A 23,138-nucleotide genomic window follows, 5' to 3' on the forward strand; every position below is an offset into this window, starting at 1 on the left:
TAGTCATGTTTATGTTTCGCATAAGCTATTAAATTCAACAGAATTAAAAGTGTTTTGCTCCTGATTTTCTTTTGTATTCAATGTCTGGTGCATCACGTTGCAGTGTCCCAACAGTAGTTAGCAAGCATTGATGGATTCCAGTTGCCCTGGTATCGTTTCTCCATCGTAGCAATGTCCTGGTGAAACCTTTCACCGTGTTCGTCACTGACAGCACCGAGATTTGAGGGGAAGAAGTCCAAGTGTGAGTGGAGGAAATGAATCTTGAGTGACATGTTGCACTTCATTGTCTTGTATGCTTTGAGAAGTTTGTCTACCAGCTGAATGTAGTTTGGGGCTCTGTAATTGGCCAGAAAATTGTCAACAACGTCTTTGAAGGCTTTCCAGGCAATTTTTTCTGGCCCAACTAACAGATCTTCAAACTGCTTTTCACTCATAACATGTCTGATCTGTAGGGCCAACAAAAATGCTCTCTTTGATCTTGGCATCAGTTATTCTTGGGAACATCTGTCTTAAATAATGAAAACCTTCACCTTCCTTGTTCAGTGCTTTCACAAAATTCTTCATGAGTCCCAGTCCATATTCTCATACGTTTCTTTCATGTGTGCTGCATGGCCAACAGGTACTGAAGGATAAAAGTTGCCATTGTGTAGCAGAACAACTTTCAGGCTTAACATTGATGAATCAATGAAGAAACGCCACTCTTCCAGGTTGTGATCACAACCCAAAGCTGAGAACAATCCTTCAATGTCACAAGAGAAACAGAGACTGTCGACTTGTGCAAAAAATTTGGTCATATCACGATGTTGGCCTCGAAACACAGAGATTTTTGTACCTGGTGACAGCAAACACTATTCCTGCAGTCTCAAACCCAGCAGCTTGGCTTTTGCTTTTTACAGACCCAAATCTCTGACCAAATCGTTCAATTCGGACTGTGTTATCAGATGTGGATCGCCTGATGAGCACGGTTCAAAATCCGGGTCAATGTCATTGTCAGTACCCTGCATTGCAGTTTCTTCATCTGGTTCGTCTAAGGTCCAATCCTCTGGTGGTTTCGGAATTGGAAGACTGTCGTCATGTGGCATGGGTCTTATTGCTGAAGGCAGATTAGGATATTCAGTTGACTTCTTTTTTTTGGCAGAGAAACCAGACACATTAGTCAAACAGAAGTAACAGTCCATCACATGGTCTTTCTGATCTCTCCATATCACCGGAACAGCAAACGGCATCGTCTTTCGAGTGCCTCTGAGCCAGGCTCTCAGACTGACAGCACATGTCGCACAGCAAATGTGAGGCGCCCATTCCTTGTCTTGATCACCAATTTTGCAGCCGAAATACAGATGATAAGCTTTCTTCACAAGAGCAGCCATCCAACGTCTCTGAGGCGCAAGTGTATATTAAGTGTATATTACAGATATACCAGAATGAATCGTGGCTGTTACAACATTGACGAGACATATCGCCTGACATCAAATGAGCAGGATCGTTGTATGCAAGCCACCTTTATAGCATGCTGAGACAGCATCAAGCTCGTTCAGACCTGCCCAGGCATGCCCAGGATGTCAACTTCCACAGAACAGCTTCCATCCTGGCCTGATTCCATGCCTGGACATGCCCAGGCTGCACAAACCGTTGTTGATAAGTCACTTACAGGAGCGAAAACGTTTGGATACAAATATAAGAAAAAAATCATGACAAAACTGAAGATGTCTCTGAAACGGTACGTGATGGGTAAATTTTGATGTGATATTTGTGATCAGCACCCAAAAATCTATAAGAAACATCCAACAGTGTTCAAGAAGCAAAAACTTTGTTGTGCAGTGAAATCAATAAAGGAAGATGCTGTTAGAAGTTCACTCTGAACTCCTCCCTCCCTTGTTTACCTTTTTGCATAAAATAGTTCAGTCAGTGCCGGTGAATTCTCTAATGGAATCATTTAGACACCTTTAGCTGGCAGAACTCAAGTAATTCTTATTTTGTTTACTAAACATATCTCCATAGCCTCATTTCCATGCCATAAAGTGTCATTTTGTCCCGTCACCATTAATATTAAGGGCACTGTTTTAGATTATGGTTAGAAGGTAGTATTATATAATGAAGGTGTGAGATGGTTGTTTCCATGAATCGCAAAGTTGCGCTCCGTTGTTTCAGATGGGCTGCCATGTCTTGTCCATAGACTGGATATGTTCCTTGGCTTTCAGGCGCAATGAGGCTATACTGGAGCTCCTCTGGTCCACATCCTCCAGTGGGTACTTTTCTGTGTAAGTTGCTGCACACTGATAGGGTGGAGGGGCAGACATGGGTTGCATACTTTGTGCCATAGCAGGAGGGCTGTTCAGGAAGGAGTGGCTGGGATAGGCAGGCTGCAGCCCTTGAGCTGGCCCCATGAAACCAGGTATGCTGTGCACTGAAGTGGCACTTGACAGTGGTGTGGTGAGCCAGGGATCCAGGGGCAAGGAGTTGGTGATCGGGCCCACATTGGCAGGCATTGGTGTTCGGTTGAAAGACAGCATAGGGGAATCATGAAGCTTCATGGTACTGGCATCCATCTTTTCCTGCCGACGCCACTTGGCCCTCCGATTCTGAAACCATACCTAAAGTAACAAGAGGAGGAGAAGCAAAACAGGATCACTTTGTAATTGCTTTATTTACTGAGCATCCCTACTCTAAGGGCAGAGCCTTATTAGAGCTAATTACAGAATCTCTGAAGCATACTTTTGAATAGAACAGGTAATTTTGAGCTTTCAGTGGTAAGGGAAAAGTCTTAACCTGAAACATTACTGAAGAGATGCATATGAAAATCTACTGCTTCTTTACTATACAAACTGACAAAATAAGTTCAAAGGACTTATTTTATGAGCAAACCAGGTCTGTAACAAGCATATGCCTGGGTTGGGGTCTTATTGACTTCTATTAACCAACTGACTTCAGACCACCTGGCATCTGTTAGCTGGAGGAATAAGAAGAATGGAGAAAAAGTGAAATTTTCTTAGGCAAAAGAAATTGCTTATGACTGACCTGCACACGAACTTCTGGGAGGTTGACTTTCATGGCAAGTTCCTCACGGCTATACACATCCGGGTAATGCGATTTTTCAAAAGCACGTTCCAGTTCATGCAGTTGATACGTGGTGAAGGTGGTTCGATTGCGCCTGTGTTTCTTTTTTGGCTGCTCATCCTCTAGTAGATCAGGTGATTTGGAGTCATTCTCAACATTCTTCCTTAGGTCCGTTAGATCGCTGTCACACTTGTTAGAGAACAGGCTAGAGTCTTAGGGATAAGGGACAAAATATAAGCCAATATCAGTGCAAGCAGCAATTTGAGTCTTAACATCAAACTCTGAGCTCAGTGATTTTAAGATGATCTGATTAAACTGAGATTTTTGCCTTGCAAAATATACTATCTAATTTGATGAGTTAGTGGGAGGTGAAGAGGAGACATTTAGGCAGTTCTACAGATTGCCTTTTCCTATGACACCAGCAAAACAATCTCTGTGATCTTGAGAGACTGACTTCAGGTGCTTGTGCTCACATTGTAGAAATATATTCAGTGGTGGTGTGCCCCTAGAAAAAAACACTATAAAAAATTCAGTGTGCTATAAAATGAAGTTTGTTCAATTGTTAATTTGTATTAGTATAAAGTCTGATCTTTTACGGTGAATTAAATACTGTAAAGGTTGCTCAAGCTAAACTCTGTTTAATTTACCATTTTAGAATTGTTTCAGGCATATAACTGCATTTTATATTGCTAGAAGCTTAACGACAGAAGTCAGAAGATGGCTGTTTTACTGTCTCTCACTGCCATCTGACCTTGTCATTGGACTCATCTTTATAGACTTAAAAACAGTTCTATATATAAGGTCTCTATGTCTGTATTAATTATATATCTGTCTTATGTAAGTGTGTATTATTTATTTCTTGCATGTTATGTAATCATTATTATTCTTATCTAAGTTTAATTTGCTTTTTAATTATTTTGGACATGCTGTAAAGCACTTTGAGCTACACACGTAGTGTATGAAGGTGTGCTATAAAAAATGTTGTTAAGAAAAGTTTGATTGGCAAGACTAGATTTGTTGGATTTTTGAATTAACCAGCTGCAGATTTTGCAGACATCCTGGGGTTACCAGCGTTCCATTATGGTTTATTAAAGCTCACTGAGGTTGGTTACTGTGAAGCGCTGGATGTGGACCAGCTGGTTTGGAAAGAATTTGGCCCCCAGGACAACTGTTTCAAAAAACATGGTGTGCCGCATAGACTATGACAATAAGAACAAGCTGTAGAACAGAGATTGTGCTGCCCAAAAAGGCAGCATTCATAGGTTGCTTTATTTCTGCTGTTCCAATGCTTACAAATGGAGACAAATAGATTCAAATAAAAGATCAATCAGCTCAGCCACTCTGTCCAGGCAGTGCCACACACCAACTGTCAGAGCAAAGTGCAGAAACGTGAAACACAAGTATCCATGGTTTAAATTGAGTCGATATGTCAAGAAATCACAGTTCATGATTGTGTGTAATTATTGCCAACAGTGCTTAAATTTAATTTTTTTTCTCAGGTCTGGCAGAACTTAATTTTGGGGATTGCTGAATTACATTTGGTATTAGGCAGGGACCTGCTTTTATTTTTGGTAAGAGAGATTGGATTTAACTTCATGCAGATTTTCCTTAGGGACAGCATTTATTATTTTATAAAACTTTTTGACACACTTATGGCATTTGGACAAGCTTTGCCTTTGGTATATAATTTGATCTGAATAGAGGTTACAAAAGGGGAGTATTTGGCCTTCTCAGATGTTCTTTATTATAGAAACATGGATGATGCAACAAAATAAGCACTACAAATGTCATAGTATGACCCTTTTTAGTATGTGGGTTAGGTTGGATTAGTACAGGTCAACTAAGGAGGAAACACTTAGGGGCAGTGGACTAACTGAATGTGATTTAAGGTCTTTGCTTAGAGCAAATTGGACATCACAACATGTTTGACTGTCAAGATGGAAACAACTAGTTTCAAACACACTCTTCGCTTGTCTCATAATATTGCCCAAATGAACTCGTGTGAACACAGAGGCACATTTTTATTTTGAGTGAAACTTTGACATGTTTTGAAAATATTGTAGTTTATCAGAGGGCACTATAATGTATCAAGGGATGGAGAGAGAGTACATGTAGAACATGCCTTAGGTGATTACATGAAGACCTGCTGGTGCTGCAGAGACTCTCATTATTTAGTAGAAATGCATTAATTGGGATCCCCATCTTTTATATCTCTTATTGTTTCAGATTGAGGTGGGTAAAAGAAAAATAGACATTAAAAATATTTTTAAGAAAGTATGCCTAACTCAATTTTAACCAGTAGTAGCTTCTGCAATTTTACACCCTCTGTACTGCTTTTCTTCTCTCACAATCATATTTGTTTGCTTTCATCAACTTTAGATCATCGTCTTCATTCTGAGCTTGACTTCAGTCTCTCTGTGTTGCTAGATTGTTACAGCCACCAAAGCTCATGCAAACAGACACAAAAATGAGGTCATTTATAAGCAGCTTTTGGTCAAGATGTGCCAAATCACTGGAATCGCTCCTTACCATGGAAGGCAGCCTGTTCCTGGCTCTCTCTGAGTGAGTGCAGATGACCAAATGGATGGGTTGGGTTCGTTTTTCCTGGTTCTCCCAAACTTTCAACAACAACTTTATGAGAACCAGCTCCTGCAGAGTTAAGTAGAGGGTCCTGGTCCTTGCTGAAGCCAAGGATGACATCAATACTGTGTACACGGCCCCCAGAGGCAGCACCCCCACCTTTCACCATCTCATGAAAGTTCCCTGGTGAGAGGCAGCTGTCATCCACCATACTAATTGTATCCAGTGACAAATGCATTCGAACACAGGGGTCTGTAGCTGTCCAAAGTGTGAGGCTCAGGATATTTTTATGTGAGAGAGAGAAAAAGAAGAAAGGAGTTGCCACAAGCCAAAAACAAAATCCAGAGTATGTTTGCTGGTGAACCCCAAACTTCTCTAATGTTAGGTAGTAAGGATGGAATTGCAGGGCAGAGTAAACCTGCAATAAAAGAGAAATCAAATGAGAAATCAAAAACATATAAGAGAAAGGAGAAAATAATGGAGAATTCAAAAACATATATAATTTTTTGACTTTGAATAACATGCCAGGCACTATAGTATGGTCAGCCCCATAATTCTTTTGTTCTAACTGCACAATTTACAGTGTCTTTAAATTGTCACAAAGCACTTGCAAGTATTTTGTTTTCTTTAAAATCAAAGCTTTAAGTCTAGTCTCAGGAGCTTCTATGAGGCACACATAACATCCACATTCGCTGTTAGACTTGTACTTTATGCCCAGAAAAAAAAGCCAAGTGCTGTGCTTTAATAATCAATCTTGCTATCTGTCTTTATGAAATTCATGGAAGGTGTGATGCTTTTATCCCCTACCTAGACTTTGCTGTCAGAATGGGAATCTTTCAAAAAAAACAAGTCTATGCAACTTAAAAAATAAATTTACGGGGTGTAACAAGGAAGGACATGATAAAATGAATCATTATAAAGGTTTCCTAAGTCTCCTTGCAAAATACATAAAAATACATTACATTAACAAAAATGTGCAATTCATTAATGATAGACAACAAGGTGGTGCAGTAATTTGTATCAATGCATTTCCAGGTTCCACCATCAATTTTCTCCTTGTACTTTTTTTTTTTCATTTTAGTTTAATTAACTATAAATATAATCTACTATGTGTGAATGTATGTGTGACCTGTGATGGACTGGTGTCCCACTAAAGTTTACTTCCTGTCCTGCGTCAGATGCTACTGGAATTAGCTCAGCCCCCCTGCAGCCCTGGAAAAACAAAAGGGCTATTTTGGGTGTAGATGGCGAGTTTGCCGGGTTATCACTGCATTTGTCTAACTTGATTAGGCAGTGTAGTACCTCAGCAGGGTTCTCTATCTTGCTTAATTAATGGTATTAGACCTCTTCTGCTGTTAGAGTGTCCATTTATACTATTTAAAACATATTTGGCTTTCGCTTGCTTGTTGGAGTCTGTAGTTCTCCAGACCTGCAACTTCCATACTGTGCTGAAAGTACAAAGCAGCTTGCAGATCTGCAGCCACAGCATTTGTTAGTTCTTAACTGTTAGCGCCTGTTGTCATTGTCATTATCACTCTGGTGGATGATGAGCTTGTTGTCTTCAATAATTCACAAAGAGATTCCAAGCAGATGCACTAGCAGATGGGAAACTGTGCTGAACAAGAGAAATTAATTAGAGTTTAATATGTACAAGTTCTTGATTATTAAATGTGTGCTGAATAAGTCGTTGGTGTCAATGCATCATCAGCAATATTACTTGTGTATATAGCTGGATATAATATAGTGCCTTTTCATGCAGACATTGATATCAGATGGGGATTAAAAATAATAATAGGATAACAGTGACTTCAGAAAAACATGCTTTACAAAATTCACCTATATTGCTACACACCCTATCTCTGTTATTCATTACCATTTATTTCCTGCACCTATGTTTTCTAGTACAAGCTTGCTAGGAAGCAGAGGTTATCCTGACAGCCTGACAGAGCAAAATCACTTTCTCTCTATAAAAATTTAGGGTCATGGTGCAGCTTTGGATTTTGTTGTTTTGCATAACAAGCACTGAGAGTAACATTATAGTTTAATTAATTGCATTTGTAATATTGCATGACATTTACAAGATTATACCTCGTTCTGGTTTACTTTTACACTCAGGTGTATATAGGATCTAGATTGATCCAACATAGTGTGTAATCCTGCTAAAGTGTGAATAGAATATGATTTATTTTCATACACATGATCAATCTTTACATGTACCATATTTGTACTTTAGGAATTACATTTAAGTTAATAGATTAAAACAAAATCTACACAGAAGAATTTAATTTTGATATAGGAAAAATACTTCTACAAATAAAAACAAATATGCCGTCTTTTTGTCTTGCCATCTTCTATTATGTGATTCCTCTTTGTTCTCAGTCAAGATATCGATTTAGCTCTGGCATAAGTGAATGTTGATATCACAATTTCATGTTCATGTATAAGTAATATGTTTAGCCCACATAGTAGGTCTGGAACCGGTTATACCACATTACTCTGCACACAAGGTCTCTGGTTTGATTCAAATGACTTATGCGTGGAAATCACATATTTTCGCAATACAGTATTCCTATTTACGCCATTCTTCCTTGAACTATAGTGCTCTCCCATAACGCAAAGAATGGGTGTCAAATTATTTGGTATTTCTAAATCAGCAGGGTGAAACTGAATAAGATTATGTATATTATCTTCACAAGGGCTGGTTTTTGTGTATTCACAGATTCTGGGATGGACACTGGCTTCCCACATGATACCAAATTGATGTAGGTATTTAATTCATATAGAAGTGTGTTTGTATAAAAATAAATTTACTAACTAATGATTGATTTGTGCATTTAAATGCAGATATGTTTCTTATCTATCTATCTATCTATCTATCTATCTATCTATCTATCTATCTATCTATCTATCTATCTATCTTTATAGATATATATATACATATGTACTGTATATATACAGTATAATATATGTAATAATTGTGTGTGATATGTATGTATATATGTATCAACTTCTATGTAACAAAGTTTTTTTGCTTATGTAAAGTGTTTCTGTGGCCCTATGGTTTGTATATTTTTTTTTTTAATGTTTTTTAATGTTGCGTATTCCATTTGTACTTACAGTAGACTTGTTTTCTTTAAATGAATATAATATGTTTATTTACACACTGTGTGTGTGTGTGTATATATATATATATATATATATATATATATATATATATATATACTGTATATATAAATGTAAATATATAAATGTATACAGTACATATATTTATATATATATATATATATATATATATATATATATATATATATATATATATATATATAAATATATATATATATAAATATATATATATATATATATATATATATATATATATATATATATATATATATATATATATATATATATATATAAATGTGAATGAAACGGCCATCATATTGACTACACTTCATTCATTTGCTGAGAACTTTTGCGTCCCATAATACACCATGCTGTCTTCTCTCTCCAAGCAGTGGGTCAGAGTATCAGTGAATCAAACTTTCGTAATATTATTGGATAAATGAAACACCACCATCAAAGATACTTAGCATTAGGGCCGCTCAAAGGTTAAACGAATTTTAGTCTAATATAATAAATGAAGGCAAATCCTTTTCACGCATTAAAAATGCATTAGTCGGCAGGACAGCCTTCTAAGAACATTAGGCGCTTGTAATCTTTCCATTTGTGGAGCTAATTTTCAAAATCTGCTTTAAAATGTTTCAGTGCAGATTTGGAGGAGGAATATTGATACTACATAGAAGTGAGCATTTTGGAGCAAATAAGGCCCTTCTGCTGTCTTAAAATTATTTTTATACCTATTTGCCATACACCCTGGCTGTTTCATGGTACATGAAGCTATAGGTTACAGGGCCTCTTGTTCAATTCAGCCATCAGCATTTGTCCAAAGGTCCTGAAGCATTTTGGCGCGTTAAGACACATGAGTGGAAAACTTCTGGTGCTTTTTGGGAAAGAGATGCAGAAGTGTTTGACTGCTCTTCTATTTCATCAGGCATGCAGTTTTTGAGCCTACAGGACTAGCTGAATGCATGGAAAGATGTTCCAGGTCAGTTTTTATGAGGATAAATCATGAGTTTAGAAGCATTGCAGCAAAGTATTCATTTCATGTACACAGCCAAAGTGTCACGCAGTAACACTTCATTCATCATAGAGGCCTGTTTGGCTAAAGCTTCGCTGTGAAATACAAAATTCCGACAAGTCACTTCAATCTAAAATTCCTCAAGGGAAAGTAAAAATGTCAATCAGTCATTATTTTACAGATGATGTAGGCACTCTACAGAACAAAGAATACAATCAAGTCTCTTAGCTGCTCAGATGATGCCATTATGATGCCACCTGAGTTTCCATATGCATTTGATTTATAGTATTGGAAATAATTTTGTCTTGACACCAATATTTTTTCTGTTCCATAGTTACAATCTGAAACTGCTATGGTTTATTTGTGAGGTTCATTCAGTTGTCATATTTAAATCAAAGCTAATGCCCTAACTCTTCATTTTGACGTTCTGGAAATGTTTTGCTACCATTAGATTTCTGAAATAGACTCTTCTGTATGTGACCATTTCCACAGAGTATTGCTTTTGTTTCTGTAGTCAGGTCTTTTCCATGGCACTGTTAGTGTTTGTGCATATGTCCTAGTGTTTAAAGTGGTGGACTGTAAACTGAGTTGTTGCTAGTTTAGTTCTAATCACCGACTCTTTGGGTGATCCTACAGTAAGTAAATCACTTAACCTAATAAAAAAAACCTAATTTTCAATTCAGCCGTCAATTCCAAAACCTTCCTAATCCAATGTAGGGCCACTGGGGTCCAGAGATTATACCAGAAGCGTCGGGCACAAAGTAGGAAACAGCCTTTTGCAGTGCACACATGTAAATCCACATGCATTCTTTCCAGGACATCACAGAGTTTCCATTAAATGTATCCCAGAATGTGGGAAGCAAACCAAAGTACCAAGGGGAAAACCCATACAGACCAGGAGACAATGTGCAAACTCCACTGTCCTAGTATTTAATTCCAGATCTCAGGAGCTGTGAAAAACCAGCTGAGTATTTTGTAATGATCCGGGTTGGTTCCATCAGCCTTGATACCACTTGAACCCAGAATCGTTGATATCTTGAACTGAGATGAGCCAAGCAAATGAGGACACGAACAGGTAAGAGTATGGTGCAGAGTACAAAATGCTTCATCAGAGAGTGTGCTATCATCCACCATACTGTCCCAGTAACAATAGAAGGAGCTGCTGAAATAAAGCATTTATCTAACTGTAGTGCAAGTTTTTGTTTTTGTGTTTTTCATTTTGAAAGAACATTATAATATAGTTTACTCTGTAAAGCTCTAAATTAAGGTGTGCACACCTAGTGGTAGTAAGTAATTTTATCAGTTTTTATTTTTGTTAGTTCACAATAGGAGGTTGGCCTACTTTGATTTCAACATTTTTAGCTTTACTGACTTTTTTGTTATTAATCTTTGGCAAAGGAAGGTGACAGCTGACATCTTTGGGATATGTTCCTAATAAAGAGTACAAGGGCAGGACAGTAAAGAAAGGGACTCTCGACACCAGTGCTGTCTCATAGCTGTCAAGTCTTTTTTACCATCACTTAGTAAAAAAATACTTTTACATTTTCAATAAATATTAATCACAATTTTTAGGAGAATAACATTGCTGTTTTTTTAAGAAGGCTTTAAGTATTGTCGAATTCGTAGAATAAACTTTCTCGAAACTTGTAAAAAACATCTATGTACTGTACCTAGCTTTGTATCTTTGTCAATGCAGCATTTAACAAAGTCCTTTAAATGTTTTAATAACAGTTTTTCAGCATTGCAACAAACCCATTTTGAAACTCAGATTTTTCCATCACAGTTTAAAGATATGTTAAAGAAGACTAAGGTGTGTTTAAATGTGCACTGTTATGGACTGATGTCCCATCTGTGGATTGCATGCTTTACTGTCTTGCCAGAAAAAAGGGGATTAAAAACACATAAATGGATGTTTTCATAAATTCCTGTTTAGTTCTGCTAGAGCTGACTTCACTTTAACTATATCAGTCAGTAAATATGTTAGTGTATACTGTATTTAGTCCTTTTTGTATATGTCTTTATACATACATTTTTTATTTGTTTTCTAGAAAAGATATAATTTATATTGTCCTACTTGTTTTGTTAACACTAGACATATTTGTGAAAAAATTATGTTTACACCAAACCATCATCTGTAGTTTTCAGTACTGGCCAGCTACTGGACTGATATTTTTACACAAACAATTATATACTGTATATTTCAATTAAATTCAATGTATTCTTATAAAGTAGGTTGGCCCAGGTTTCTATGTAGAATTTCAAATTCAAATACATAAAACATATTAAAGTAATAATTTAATAATGAAAAATGGGTGGCACCATGATATAACTGATAGTGCTGCTGCTTCACACTTTGTGTCTGTAAGGAGTGATATACAGTATACTGTGTATATGCGTGTGTGTGTGTTTATTTATGTAGGTATATTTCATTTTCTCACACATCCCAAAGAAAGATTTTCATGTGAGGTTCATTGGTGGCTCTAATGTGGCATGATGTGTTATTTCAGATCAAGGTTGGTTCCTGACTTACATCCAGTGATGCTGGGGTTGGCCTCAGTTTCACGGTGACCTTGCATTAGATGAGGCAAACTCAGAAATTTGACAGGTAGATTTACAGATGGTTACTTATCATCTGATCATCGGAGTACTTATTATTAAACATATACATAAACAGATATACCATTAATTTGTATGGTATCTAATGTAATAATATTAAGAGCTGGTGTAAACAACTATAGTAAAGCACATTTATGTTTATAAAGTAAGATACGCAGGTTGTGGATATTCATGTATCTATCTAACTGCATTTTATGTACACTTGTATGCAAAGTATTTTGAAAGTTGCGATGTGCTAAGTAACTTCAATGGTGTGAAGAAAGGACAAATATTATTCTGAAGTGCATGAGTATTTAAATGATAATAGCTATATACAGTACTATTTTTGTATCTGTTTAATTTTCAGTGGCATTTTACTGAAATACACAGAATATATAACAAGTTCATAAAACCTTTTAACCCTATTAAAGTGTAATTGCTTTTCATTTGTAACTGAGCATAGACAAGTTGTAAACAAATGTAAATTATTTTAGATACTAAAATGTTTTACAAAAGTTCACAAAAGAAACTAGAGTAAATGAAATGTTGGAAATTTGAATGTAATGCATAAACTGCATTAACATGCAACTTGTTTTGAAGTCTAAAAATAAGTGTTTTGTGATTGTGTAAAAATGTTAGTCCTGATGTCATTAGTAGGTAGCTTCCGTTATGTGCATATCCAAAGTAGATAGATAGATAGATAGATAGATAGATAGATAGATAGATAGATAGATAGATAGATACTTGATTAATCCCCAAGGGGAAATTCACATACTTGGGGATTAATAAAGTATCTATCTATCTATCTACTTTGCAAATGTACATAACAGAAGCTACCTACTAACCTACTAAGTAACTGGTATCAGTAGGACAATTTTTATTTACAGTATTTTCAAATAATATGAGCTACATTATCATTATATTTACATGTGCCTGATCATCTGTAATTATTTTCATACTTTTTATGTGTTATTATTATACTGCAGTACAGTAGCTTTACTAAAGTAGAGAACTTGAATGACTTCTGCCTTACATAAAGCTTAACTGGAGATCTTTTGCCGCCTCCATGCATTTAAGATTTTTTACAGTATCTGTTGCTACAGCTGGTGAATCTGAGGGATAACTTAAGACAAAACATAAGGGAAGAAACTGAAACAGGCAGACAGAAACAGACACATGAAAAGAAATAAATAACAAGCTTCACCATACCTTGTGTCCTAATTTGCTCTAAGTTGCTCCACTTGTTTCCCTTAGAAGCCACTTTTTTTTTTTTTTTTACTTTTACCCCAAAACTCCTAGTATTGTTTGCCAGTAGAGGTCAAGCTCAACAATTCCATTAATCTGCATGTATTTCTTTTCTTAAAATAAAAAAAAAATAGTAATATCAACTGCAACACGATGAAGCCCCAAGAAGGTTTTGTGGAATGATTTCTAAGCTGTCTAGATGCCGGAGGTACTCAGAAGAATGGAAGTAAGACCAACAGATTAAAGGGGTTTATTAATTGGAGGCCTTCCCTGTAAGAGTGATTGACAGTTGTTTTCTGGTCAAGTAATTGCTCTAAATGTACCTTCTATCCACCCCGCAGGAGGGGGCAGAGCTAAATGAAGCAGTAACAAGACTTGCTTTCAGAAATCTATTGTTTTAGAGACAAAAGCCTGCAGAAACTTTGTACTAATCCATCATTATTCCAGCAACCTTCCTGTAAATATATATCAAAATATAAAAATTGTTCCTTCTTTTTAAGTAGGAGCTAGACAGCACTGATTATTTTTTTCATTTTTTGTTTGTACTGTTAAGTCAGGCAGAGCACAGCAGCCTTGCAAATACGTATTGTTTCTTAAAAACAAAACAAGTTTTACCCAGTCTCTTGTTATGGATTTCTCTAAAATTGTGACTCTGTATGAACTGTTTGTCACTATGTGTAAGTGGTTATGCAGTGTTAAGAACATTCCTCAGTTTTCTTGTACTTCTGTCTATTATTTTAGGTCTTTAGTGTCTGCCTTTTCTGTATTTTAGGTTGGGCTGGGTTTTCAAACTAGAAGCTAAATACCATCACCTAACACTAAAAAATATCTTTTATTTATTTATTTTTCTAAATACCCACCTACCTTTATCTTGTGTAAATTAACCCGATCTGATAAAAGGAGTCTAGAATAATTTAGCACAGCATCTGAATTAAAAATTAGTTTTTTGTTTCATTTTTTTAGCCCAACTAGAGCTGCTTTCTTTATGATCATTAAAGTTACCATTGCCACTAGCTTTCCTCAGTCCTGAATATAACTAAAGGTGGTTTAGTGGTTGAATACTGAGAATGGGGTTAACATAGCTCATTTTAATGAAAGCTGCTGAAAACACAAAGTTAGAAATATGTCCCAGTGTAAGTGTAAGCACAAGTGTCCTGAACAGTGCTGCCTCTTACCTTGCACCTATTAGTGCCAGTATAAGTTTCAGTGAGCTTTGTGATTCAAACGTACAGATTAATGACCTTACATTTAGAATGATCCTATGTTTGATATATCTAGGAAATGTTCTCAAATTGGGTGATTTTTTTTGTCCCTGGTGGGCTTCCAAAGAGGAATATTTCAATTGGTTTGCTTTATTTTGGGCTTGTGTTGATCATCCATATTTAATGCCGTATTTTCACACATTTTTAGATGAAATGTAGACATTTGCAACAAGTCCCTTTTCATATATTAATTAGAATAAGAGGAAATCCAGTTGGTCCAGTCTGCCATCCCTGCTTCTAGTGAATTTCCCCTTGGGATTAATAAAGTATCTATCTATCTATCTATCTATCTATCTATCTATCTATCTATCTATCTATCTATCTATCTATCTATCTATCTATCTATCTATCTATCTATCTATCTATCTATCTATCTATCTATCTATCTATCTATCTATCTATCTATCTATCTATCTAGTCTCAGATTAATCTCATAGGAGAGAGAGCATAAATCAATGTTTTTATGGCATGCTCAGCACTTCCCTGTATGTGATATGTTAACCTTACTTCTTGCTGGGTGGATGGGTAGGAATGTTGGCGCACAACTGTTTCTATTAGTTTCTGCTAAACCAGAAGGTGAGCCAGCTAGAATACAGCAATATTGTTTGCATACATTTTTTTTTTTAGAAATAAGAGCACCAGACACCCTGTGGTGGGCTGGCGCCCTGCTCTGTGTTGGCTGGGATTGGCTCCAGCAGACCCCCGTGACCCTGTAGTTAGGATATAGCGGGTTGGATAATGGATGGATGGAAGAGCACTGGAGGGCTAAGCAACTTGCTAAGGATAGCACAGACAGTCAAAGGCAAGAAATGAACTAGCAAGTTGTAGTTTAAAGTCAAGTACCTTAGCCAACACACTATATGTCCAACCATTCTGAAAATATAATGAAGAAAATGGGACTGTCAAGGTCTCTTTGTTATGGTAGTTTGATATCATATTCATGTACACAGTAGTGTTTCACAGAAGTATGAAATACAGATGTCCCTGGACAATAAATGTGGTGGTGGTGGCATTGTGCTTTAGTGTTTAAGGCTTTGGACATCAAACCTTGAGGTTGTGGGTTCAAATCCCACTACTGACACTGTGTGACCCTGAGCAAGTCACTTCACCTGCCTATACTCCAATTGGAAAAGCAAAAGAAATGTAACCAATTGTATCATAAATGTTGTAAGTCACCTTGGATATTGGTGTCAGCCAAATAAAAAATGTAAATATCTAGTGGATCCCAGATAGCCACAATCACCTTGAGTTACTATACCCCTTCCCTTACCATCACCCTTGAGAATGGGAAAGGCACTATGTAAATAAAAAGTATTATTATTACAGCCCAACGTGAGATCTGTAGAATCTACATTTTGAATTCTAAATTTTGAGAACAGGTATGGAGTTATTCTTATTAATTGCCCATAACAAAACCTTCTACTAAATTAGAATGTTGTGACGCGTTATAAATCACTGTCTTTGCTACATAATCGTAAGGGAGAAATTAGGAATCCTCAAACAATGACCTATCTGGAACTTTTACCTTTGGTCTGGCCCTGAAATTCCATTGGCCATAATATTTAAATTGTTTTTTGAGCCCCATCCCTTTATTTCATTCTCTGTATGGTGATTTTGGTTGTCAGTTAAAAAATGTTGAAATCAATGTATATTTGGTTACTAATTTATTTTTCCAGATTTTTTTTTCATTATTATTTCAGTGTTTTGCACTAGTCATTTTCTGGAGGATGCAATTTCTTGTAATTTTAATTGTTATTTTTTGCTTTGTTAACACCTTGTTACAATGCACACTATGAATAGTGCCATATCAAAGTGATTTTTGATTCTTCCAATTTTTTGCATTATCCTTATAGTTGGGTTCACTTCAAAAATGTTATAGTCGGAAAGGTGTCAACTATCTGTGAACAAAGCATGGTTAATGTCATGCTCATTCCTAAGGGGGCAGGTGCATTCTGATTGTTCCTGAAAAACATGGCACCTCATGACATAATGTAATATAGAGCATGACTGAGGATTATTTTAATCTGGTTACAGACTGAAGGCGACAGACGGACACTGCTGCAGTCTGTGATTGCAGCGGCTGCAGTTTAATAATAATTTTGCTTTGCTTGCGAGTTTGAAATGGCATTGTGTGGGTAAGTGCACGATTGTCGGCAGCCCTGTTCATAGTTTTTTACATACTCTGACCCCCAGCGACTCTGACATTATCTAGTTCACAGAAAGGATGGATGGATTGATAGTAATCTATATCCTTAATGTTAAATTTGAGTTGTCTGTTAAAACCTATGTACATTTTCCATTGCCACCTGCTTGCTGCATTGACTTCAGATTATTCTGCACCAATGACAATGACTATCTGGCCTCTCCCTGTTTGACACCTGTCCTGTCATTTATGTTGTCTAACAAGCTGAACATAAAAGGAATACAGGCACAGTGATTAGTACTACTTATCCCCAATACTTGTGGTTCAGAATGGTACCTTAAGATTTGCCAAGGCAATGCTTAAGAGGAGTTAAGTTTTAAGATTTTTTTGTGAAATATTTTTCTGTTTATTTTTTAGGCTCTAACTAATAAACGTTCAAGTCAAAAGAAGTGGCATTCTGACCTTCCATCATGTTATTGTCTTAAAATGAGTACCACTGCCTTTAATGTGAGCTCAGCACTGCAAGGTCTTGACTGTGCTAAGAGAGCTAAGTGTCAGTGAGATGAACTTTACCTTTAAAGAGGCTAAATACCTCCTGCAGATTTCCTCTGACCTCACTGGAGTCTAAAGATAATTTTAAGAAGCTCTCTGTGGCTGTGGAAGCAGGAAAAAGAGTCACTGTTCCCATGGAGTGCTGTCTACCCCAACAGCATTCTGCCTGGTGGTGTGACCTAGCCTGATCTGGATATTCTGCTATTCTTGTTTTCTCTCTTGGATTTCTATCAATTATCTTAAATCATCTGCCAGTCAGTTCATCTGTCTGCCTCTCAAAGTCACCCTTTCAGTTTTTTTGTGCCTATAATCACTGCTTTATGTGGAGGGGGGCTTGGGGGGGCGTTCAAAAATGCATTTTTACAGGGGTTAATTTCCTTTGCTAGGCTTCTAATGAAGCTGAATATCATCCTATGTTTTGTGTATTCCCTCAACAAACTTTTAAGTCCTGTTCTTCTTCAACATATCAGATTATACGCTATGTTTGAAAATTAGGGCAAAAACCATAATTCCAGTATGCTGTTGTTGATCTGACATTTTGTCTGTTTATTCTTATATTTGCATGTGGCAATAGCTGATCTCTTCAGTGACGCAGGTAACATTCTGAAATGATAGTCAGATGCAAATGAATGAGAACCTAGACTTCGTATCATATTTATATCAATAGTCCATCATAAAGATCTACAGTATGTAAACAAAACTGATAACAACAAAGCATTTTTCTTGCACGTTAGACTAACTTTTTTGCAGCTTTTTTGGTGTTTCAAGCAGTTAACCTGCAGTCCTTAACTAGCCCTTTCTTCAAGTACATTTTTATTTCTCTAACACACATCTATTTTTTGTATAGAGACACAGCTTCCCAAGGCACAATGAAACAGACAGCTTCATTGTAACTTCGGAAAAATTCATTTTTTAGTTATATGTATTTTCAATCATTTGTCACTGTTCATCAACCATCAAGATGAAGATGCTAATCAGAATCACTGCACAAAGAGAATTTCTGAAATAAGTCAGTTTGACTTCCATAATCTGAAGAAAGTTTACAGATGCATTATAATCTGAAAACTTGGAAAGGATCAGATTCCATGTGTCATTTTGCTACTTACAAAGAAGTGAAAAAATCAGAACTGTGTTGCATATGACAAAAATCACTATAGTGGCTGATGAGGCATCGCAAATGTAACCTTAGTCATTTTTGTTTTTTATATTTACCTTACCTTATTTGGTTGGTACTTTTTTCTAAATCCTTTTTTAAATACCAGTGGTAAAATTGTTTCTCTGTGTCTGCAGTGTGAAAGCTGGTAGGTTATGCCACTTTTCCACTAGCACCACGAGCCATTCTTATTTAATTCCACTGCCTTCCCTCCAGAGATTCCTCAAAACATCTGTGCAGTTTTGAAACTTGAAAGTTACAGCTGTGTGAATTCTTTCTATTTGTGAGAAACTGAATACTGGGTTGCAGTTTAATTTCATGACAGTTTTCAGTATGACTTGAAAAGATTGATCGGTATCAAGAACCTATGTAAGCAAAGGTCAAATAAACAGGAAGAAATGTGTGCCAAATAAAGCAATACTGAGAAAAAATTGTAAAAACTGAAGCAAAGGTGTATATATCACTACAAAGGGAGAATAGCATTGTTTGCATTCCTCCATATGTTTCTTTATTAAGCAAGTATTTCTCTCTTAATCTCTGGTCTCTTCTTACTTGTAATGGAAAACATCTGGAATTAGGCCTCCAGATTCACTCAGGTATCTTGGTGCTTGTGAAGTATCAACATTATGGTTACATAGTGAGCCAGAAGTGAGGTAGAACCACCAATCTTCAGGTTTACAGTCCACTGCATTAGTAACTAAGTCATGCTTCCTGACCTTGAGAGGTGTGCAATGTACCCTGCTGTCCATCCAGATTGCAAGAAACTGTCGCTTTCTGTGACATGCTGGTGGTATTGTGTGTTGTTTAGGAAAATGATCTAGGTCTCCAGTTATGATATTGCCACAAAATTAACTAGGATTTTTTTTGAGGCACACCTGCATTAGGAGCAATTTGGGGTGGCTTAAGGAGGACTGAAGCGTGATGGCCACCTCTGTAGCAGCTACTGGAGAAGTGGCTTTCTTGTAGAATTAAAGGAAAAGTAAACAGTACAGTATCCTCCACTCAAATTGTAAGTGCAATAAATCAGCTCATTGTGCCTTTTGCTTTGGCACCTTGTATTCCCTCATGTTATTTTGGACTCTATATTTTAGCTTGCAGAATTCAATTTAGTGATTTGTAGCAATGAAAAATTACAGTCAAATTTCAAAAATGTTAACTCTAAAGTCCTGATCAGCACTGAGGGATTACTCAGTCTCCCAAATCAAGCCCGTCTGCTGTGGAAAGTAATGGTATTAACCTAAATTGATAATGCGAGATGGGTCTACCCTGTTCACCTTTCGATGTACTGGCCTGTTTTGACTGCTCAGTGGAATGGTTTAGACATGCTTGTTATCTTGCAAACGATGAGGACCTATCATCAAATTGTCGCAAAGAGGTAGAACTAGTGTCATGGCACATCACTCAATCCAGAGACTGCCAGGCAAATCATTGTACCCTTACAGCTTGGTACAAAGATTAGTGGCTTTAAAATGTCAACAAATTACAAACCCTAAACTGTTTAAGTGAAGCAGCAACTTAATAAATTAATATAATTGCCTCCTGGGAATGTAATGCTAGTGGGTTTCACTTGGTGCTCCAAATAGAGGGTAGAGCTCAGAGTCAGTTTAAGACTATACTCTTTTGCTAGTTTCCTTATTATCCTAATTGAGTACAAATTGGTTAATAAGGTGCAGTGCAGCCCTCAAGCCACTTAGTTTTATCAGATGACAGTTTAAGCCTCCGATCCTATTAGAGTCAAAGCAGCTAACTATGAAGGCGCTGTGTCAGCTTACCAGACCAGGGGGAGTGGGCCCACGTGATGCCACCCTGACCAGTTTCTTCTCAGGACTTGTGGCTCAGGAGCTTCCCTCCTGTTTTTGGTAGTATAACAGCTTCACAAACATTGATTTTCTTTACCAGAGAGTTGTTATGGTAGCAGTCCCCAAGCATGTCAGGTCTCAACCTTTCTAGTGTGGTTTTATGACAGCAAGCTGAGGTCAGGCTCATGGAGACCAAATTAATGATGTTTGGGGGATTAATCAGAGTCATTAAGGGATTGATTTGAGCAACTCTTCACACACTGTCAGTGTTTAATTTGCTTCCCATTGTCTGGTGTGAGAGTTTAAATTATTGTGTTGTACATTTCAGATTTATAATGTGAATGTGCATATGTCCATTACAAGTGCCGGAGTAATTTTCTATTTGCTGTATACAGTTTCAAACAAATTGAATCACCTAAATGTGCTAGCATACAGAGTATGGTCATGTTTTCCACCATGTGTTTGTGGACACTGTTAACAACAGATTAGGGGAATCACAAAAGACAAAGCTTTTTGAGGTAGCTGCTGAGATAGATATGATATTTTATCATTGAAATTATGGGAATGATGTTTATTGTATTGAAGCTGAACTATCTTTTATCTTAATACGATACTGAACAGACACAAATCAATCATGGCAGTTAGAAAGTTATAAAGTGTGTGTATATCTGGAACTCCTCCCAGAAAGAGCCATTTAGGAAATATTTGGGTGGGTGTATATACCTCTTTCTGATATAACCATACACCATTCATATGTATAAATATTTACCAAACATTGTACAGTACATATGGGAATTGTGTCCTGTCAGTAATTGTCTATTGAACAACAGTTTAGTATATCTGATAGAAATAAGAAGTACAAAGGGATATGGAAGAATATTATCCGGTTATACCAATGTATAGCACAAGTATGTCTTACCTGTACCTCCATGCCCCCCTTTTTAAAGCACTGTCTACTGTGGAGGGTCTGTTGATTAGGTTACTAAAGGGCACCAACAATCTCTTTCTAATCCCGCCCTTTCCTCATCACCATCTGCAAACACAAGTAAAGTGTTGTTTGGCTTTGGTGGTCCATATACAGTTTTGATGGCATTGAAAAACCTGCTTCTGTTACTTGCGTCAATATAATGCTGGACCTCCCCTGCCTTTTTCTCACACCACTCATTCTGCGTTCTACACACACAGCATGGTGTGTACTTGACATTGGAGGTATTTAATACAGTCAAGTTTTGAAGTAGAGGATAGATCATTCAGCAATGAAATGAATGTGTCACACCTATTATTCAAAATCTTGGTAACATTCACATAACGTTTGGTCCAAGAAATGCAATTGTGAATCCTGTTGTGTTACCAGGCAAACATCCATGGAATTTGTATTAGTTGCCAAGGTCAGTTGTGATGAGTGTGCTTCAGGTTTTCATGGTTAAGTGGATGTTTGATAGTTTCAGGTTTCTTGTAATACACTTGGATGATGTTTAACCTAATGATCGACCTTTCTAACCTGTGGTCAGTCTAACATTCAAGTTGTGTTTTTCACAAAACCACATCAATAGTTGACCATTGATCAGAAGGTGTGGCATAATCATTTCACACCTGAATCATTTCCGACACCGATAACTGACATGTAAAGAGTGGTTAAGTGGGAAAGGGTGTTTAAACATTTGTACATGATAGAAAGTCAGGCACTTAAAGCATAAGTGATGTTTTGATAGCAAACCCATCACCCCAATTCCAATCTTTGCCTGTTGCCTTATTCAGACGAATTTATGGTTGCCTTTGGGCTTTAAAACTGGCCCTTCATCTGCAAGTCTGGTTTAGTTCAGACCTGCTATGTTAGTGATGTATTGCTTTAGCTCTCATGCTATGTATCCACCTTTCTTTAATCAGGTCAAGCACTTATCATTCAGTTTTTTGTGGGGCATCATTTGTTTGGGACATGTTTTGTTGAACCTTCTGTTATCCAAGGTGATGCAGTGCTGTCCTTAATGGGTAGCTCCATCACCTGGGGTATGATGAATGTCTCAGTTATCCCAAGGTCAGTTGTGAATGACCAAACTTACCATGACACTAACATGGAGGTTCTGGCTACAACTGATAATGGTTACAGTCACCTGTTGTTCTGCCACTCTTCTATGGCCACAACCCACTTAGGGTGGGCTTTTATGGTAAGCTGCCTAAATGAACCTCTGTAGGATAGCTTTAAATTCAATAACTTTTGCACATGGGCAGACCCACCCTTTTGTCCTCAGAAGGCAACTTTCAGTGAATTAAAAGCCTTTAAAACTGCTGATCTCCTTGGCTGCAGTGGATGGCCATGACTCCTTGTTTCTTGTTATGTACAAGAGCACTACAGAACTCTAGTCTTTACTTTAGGATCACACTAATGATCTCAACAACCCATTTTGCTTGTGCTCCTATGTATACCAGGATAAGCAATGAAGGTGGCTGCTATCATGAGCAAGTAGCTGCTTGGAGCCATGTATTCCGATAACCATCAGAAAAAGAGTCTGTTACTATTTGGGACAAGAAAACCCAGAGACCCATGGACATCAGTTTGGCAGACAAAACCCTTTTTGCCAACAGATAATGCAAGCCATATTGCAGGGGTTTTTTTTTT

General features: G+C 37.0%; 1 protein-coding gene across 1 annotated transcript; it reads right to left on the minus strand.

Moving 5' to 3' along the window:
- Positions 1–2,123: 2,123 nt before the first annotated feature.
- Positions 2,124–13,836, minus strand: rx1 (retinal homeobox gene 1). The gene is made up of 4 exons (XM_028814691.2): positions 13,577–13,836; positions 5,584–6,052; positions 3,016–3,266; positions 2,124–2,591 (listed from the first exon to the last, which is right to left on the minus strand). The coding sequence occupies exons 2-4, from the start codon at positions 5,870–5,872 to the stop codon at positions 2,145–2,147; spliced, it is 987 nt and encodes a 328-aa protein (XP_028670524.1). The 5' UTR covers positions 5,873–6,052; positions 13,577–13,836; the 3' UTR covers positions 2,124–2,144.
- Between the last annotated feature and the right edge of the window lie 9,302 nt (positions 13,837–23,138).

Source organism: Erpetoichthys calabaricus, chromosome 12 (assembly GCF_900747795.2).
Source record: "Erpetoichthys calabaricus chromosome 12, fErpCal1.3, whole genome shotgun sequence".
NCBI classification, from domain to species: Eukaryota; Metazoa; Chordata; class Cladistia; order Polypteriformes; family Polypteridae; genus Erpetoichthys; species Erpetoichthys calabaricus.

What these genes read in the sequence shown, in the direction of transcription:
- rx1 (XM_028814691.2), bottom strand. Translation starts at nt 5,872, where the DNA reads ATGCATTTGTCACTGGATACAATTAGTATGGTGGATGACAGCTGCCTC. An exon ending in GGAACAGGCTGCCTTCCATG is followed by an intron (nt 3,267 to 5,583) that starts GTAAGGAGCGAT and finishes CTTATCCCTAAG; the next exon opens with ACTCTAGCCTGTTCTCTAAC. An exon ending in TCCCAGAAGTTCGTGTGCAG is followed by an intron (nt 2,592 to 3,015) that starts GTCAGTCATAAG and finishes TTGTTACTTTAG; the next exon opens with GTATGGTTTCAGAATCGGAG.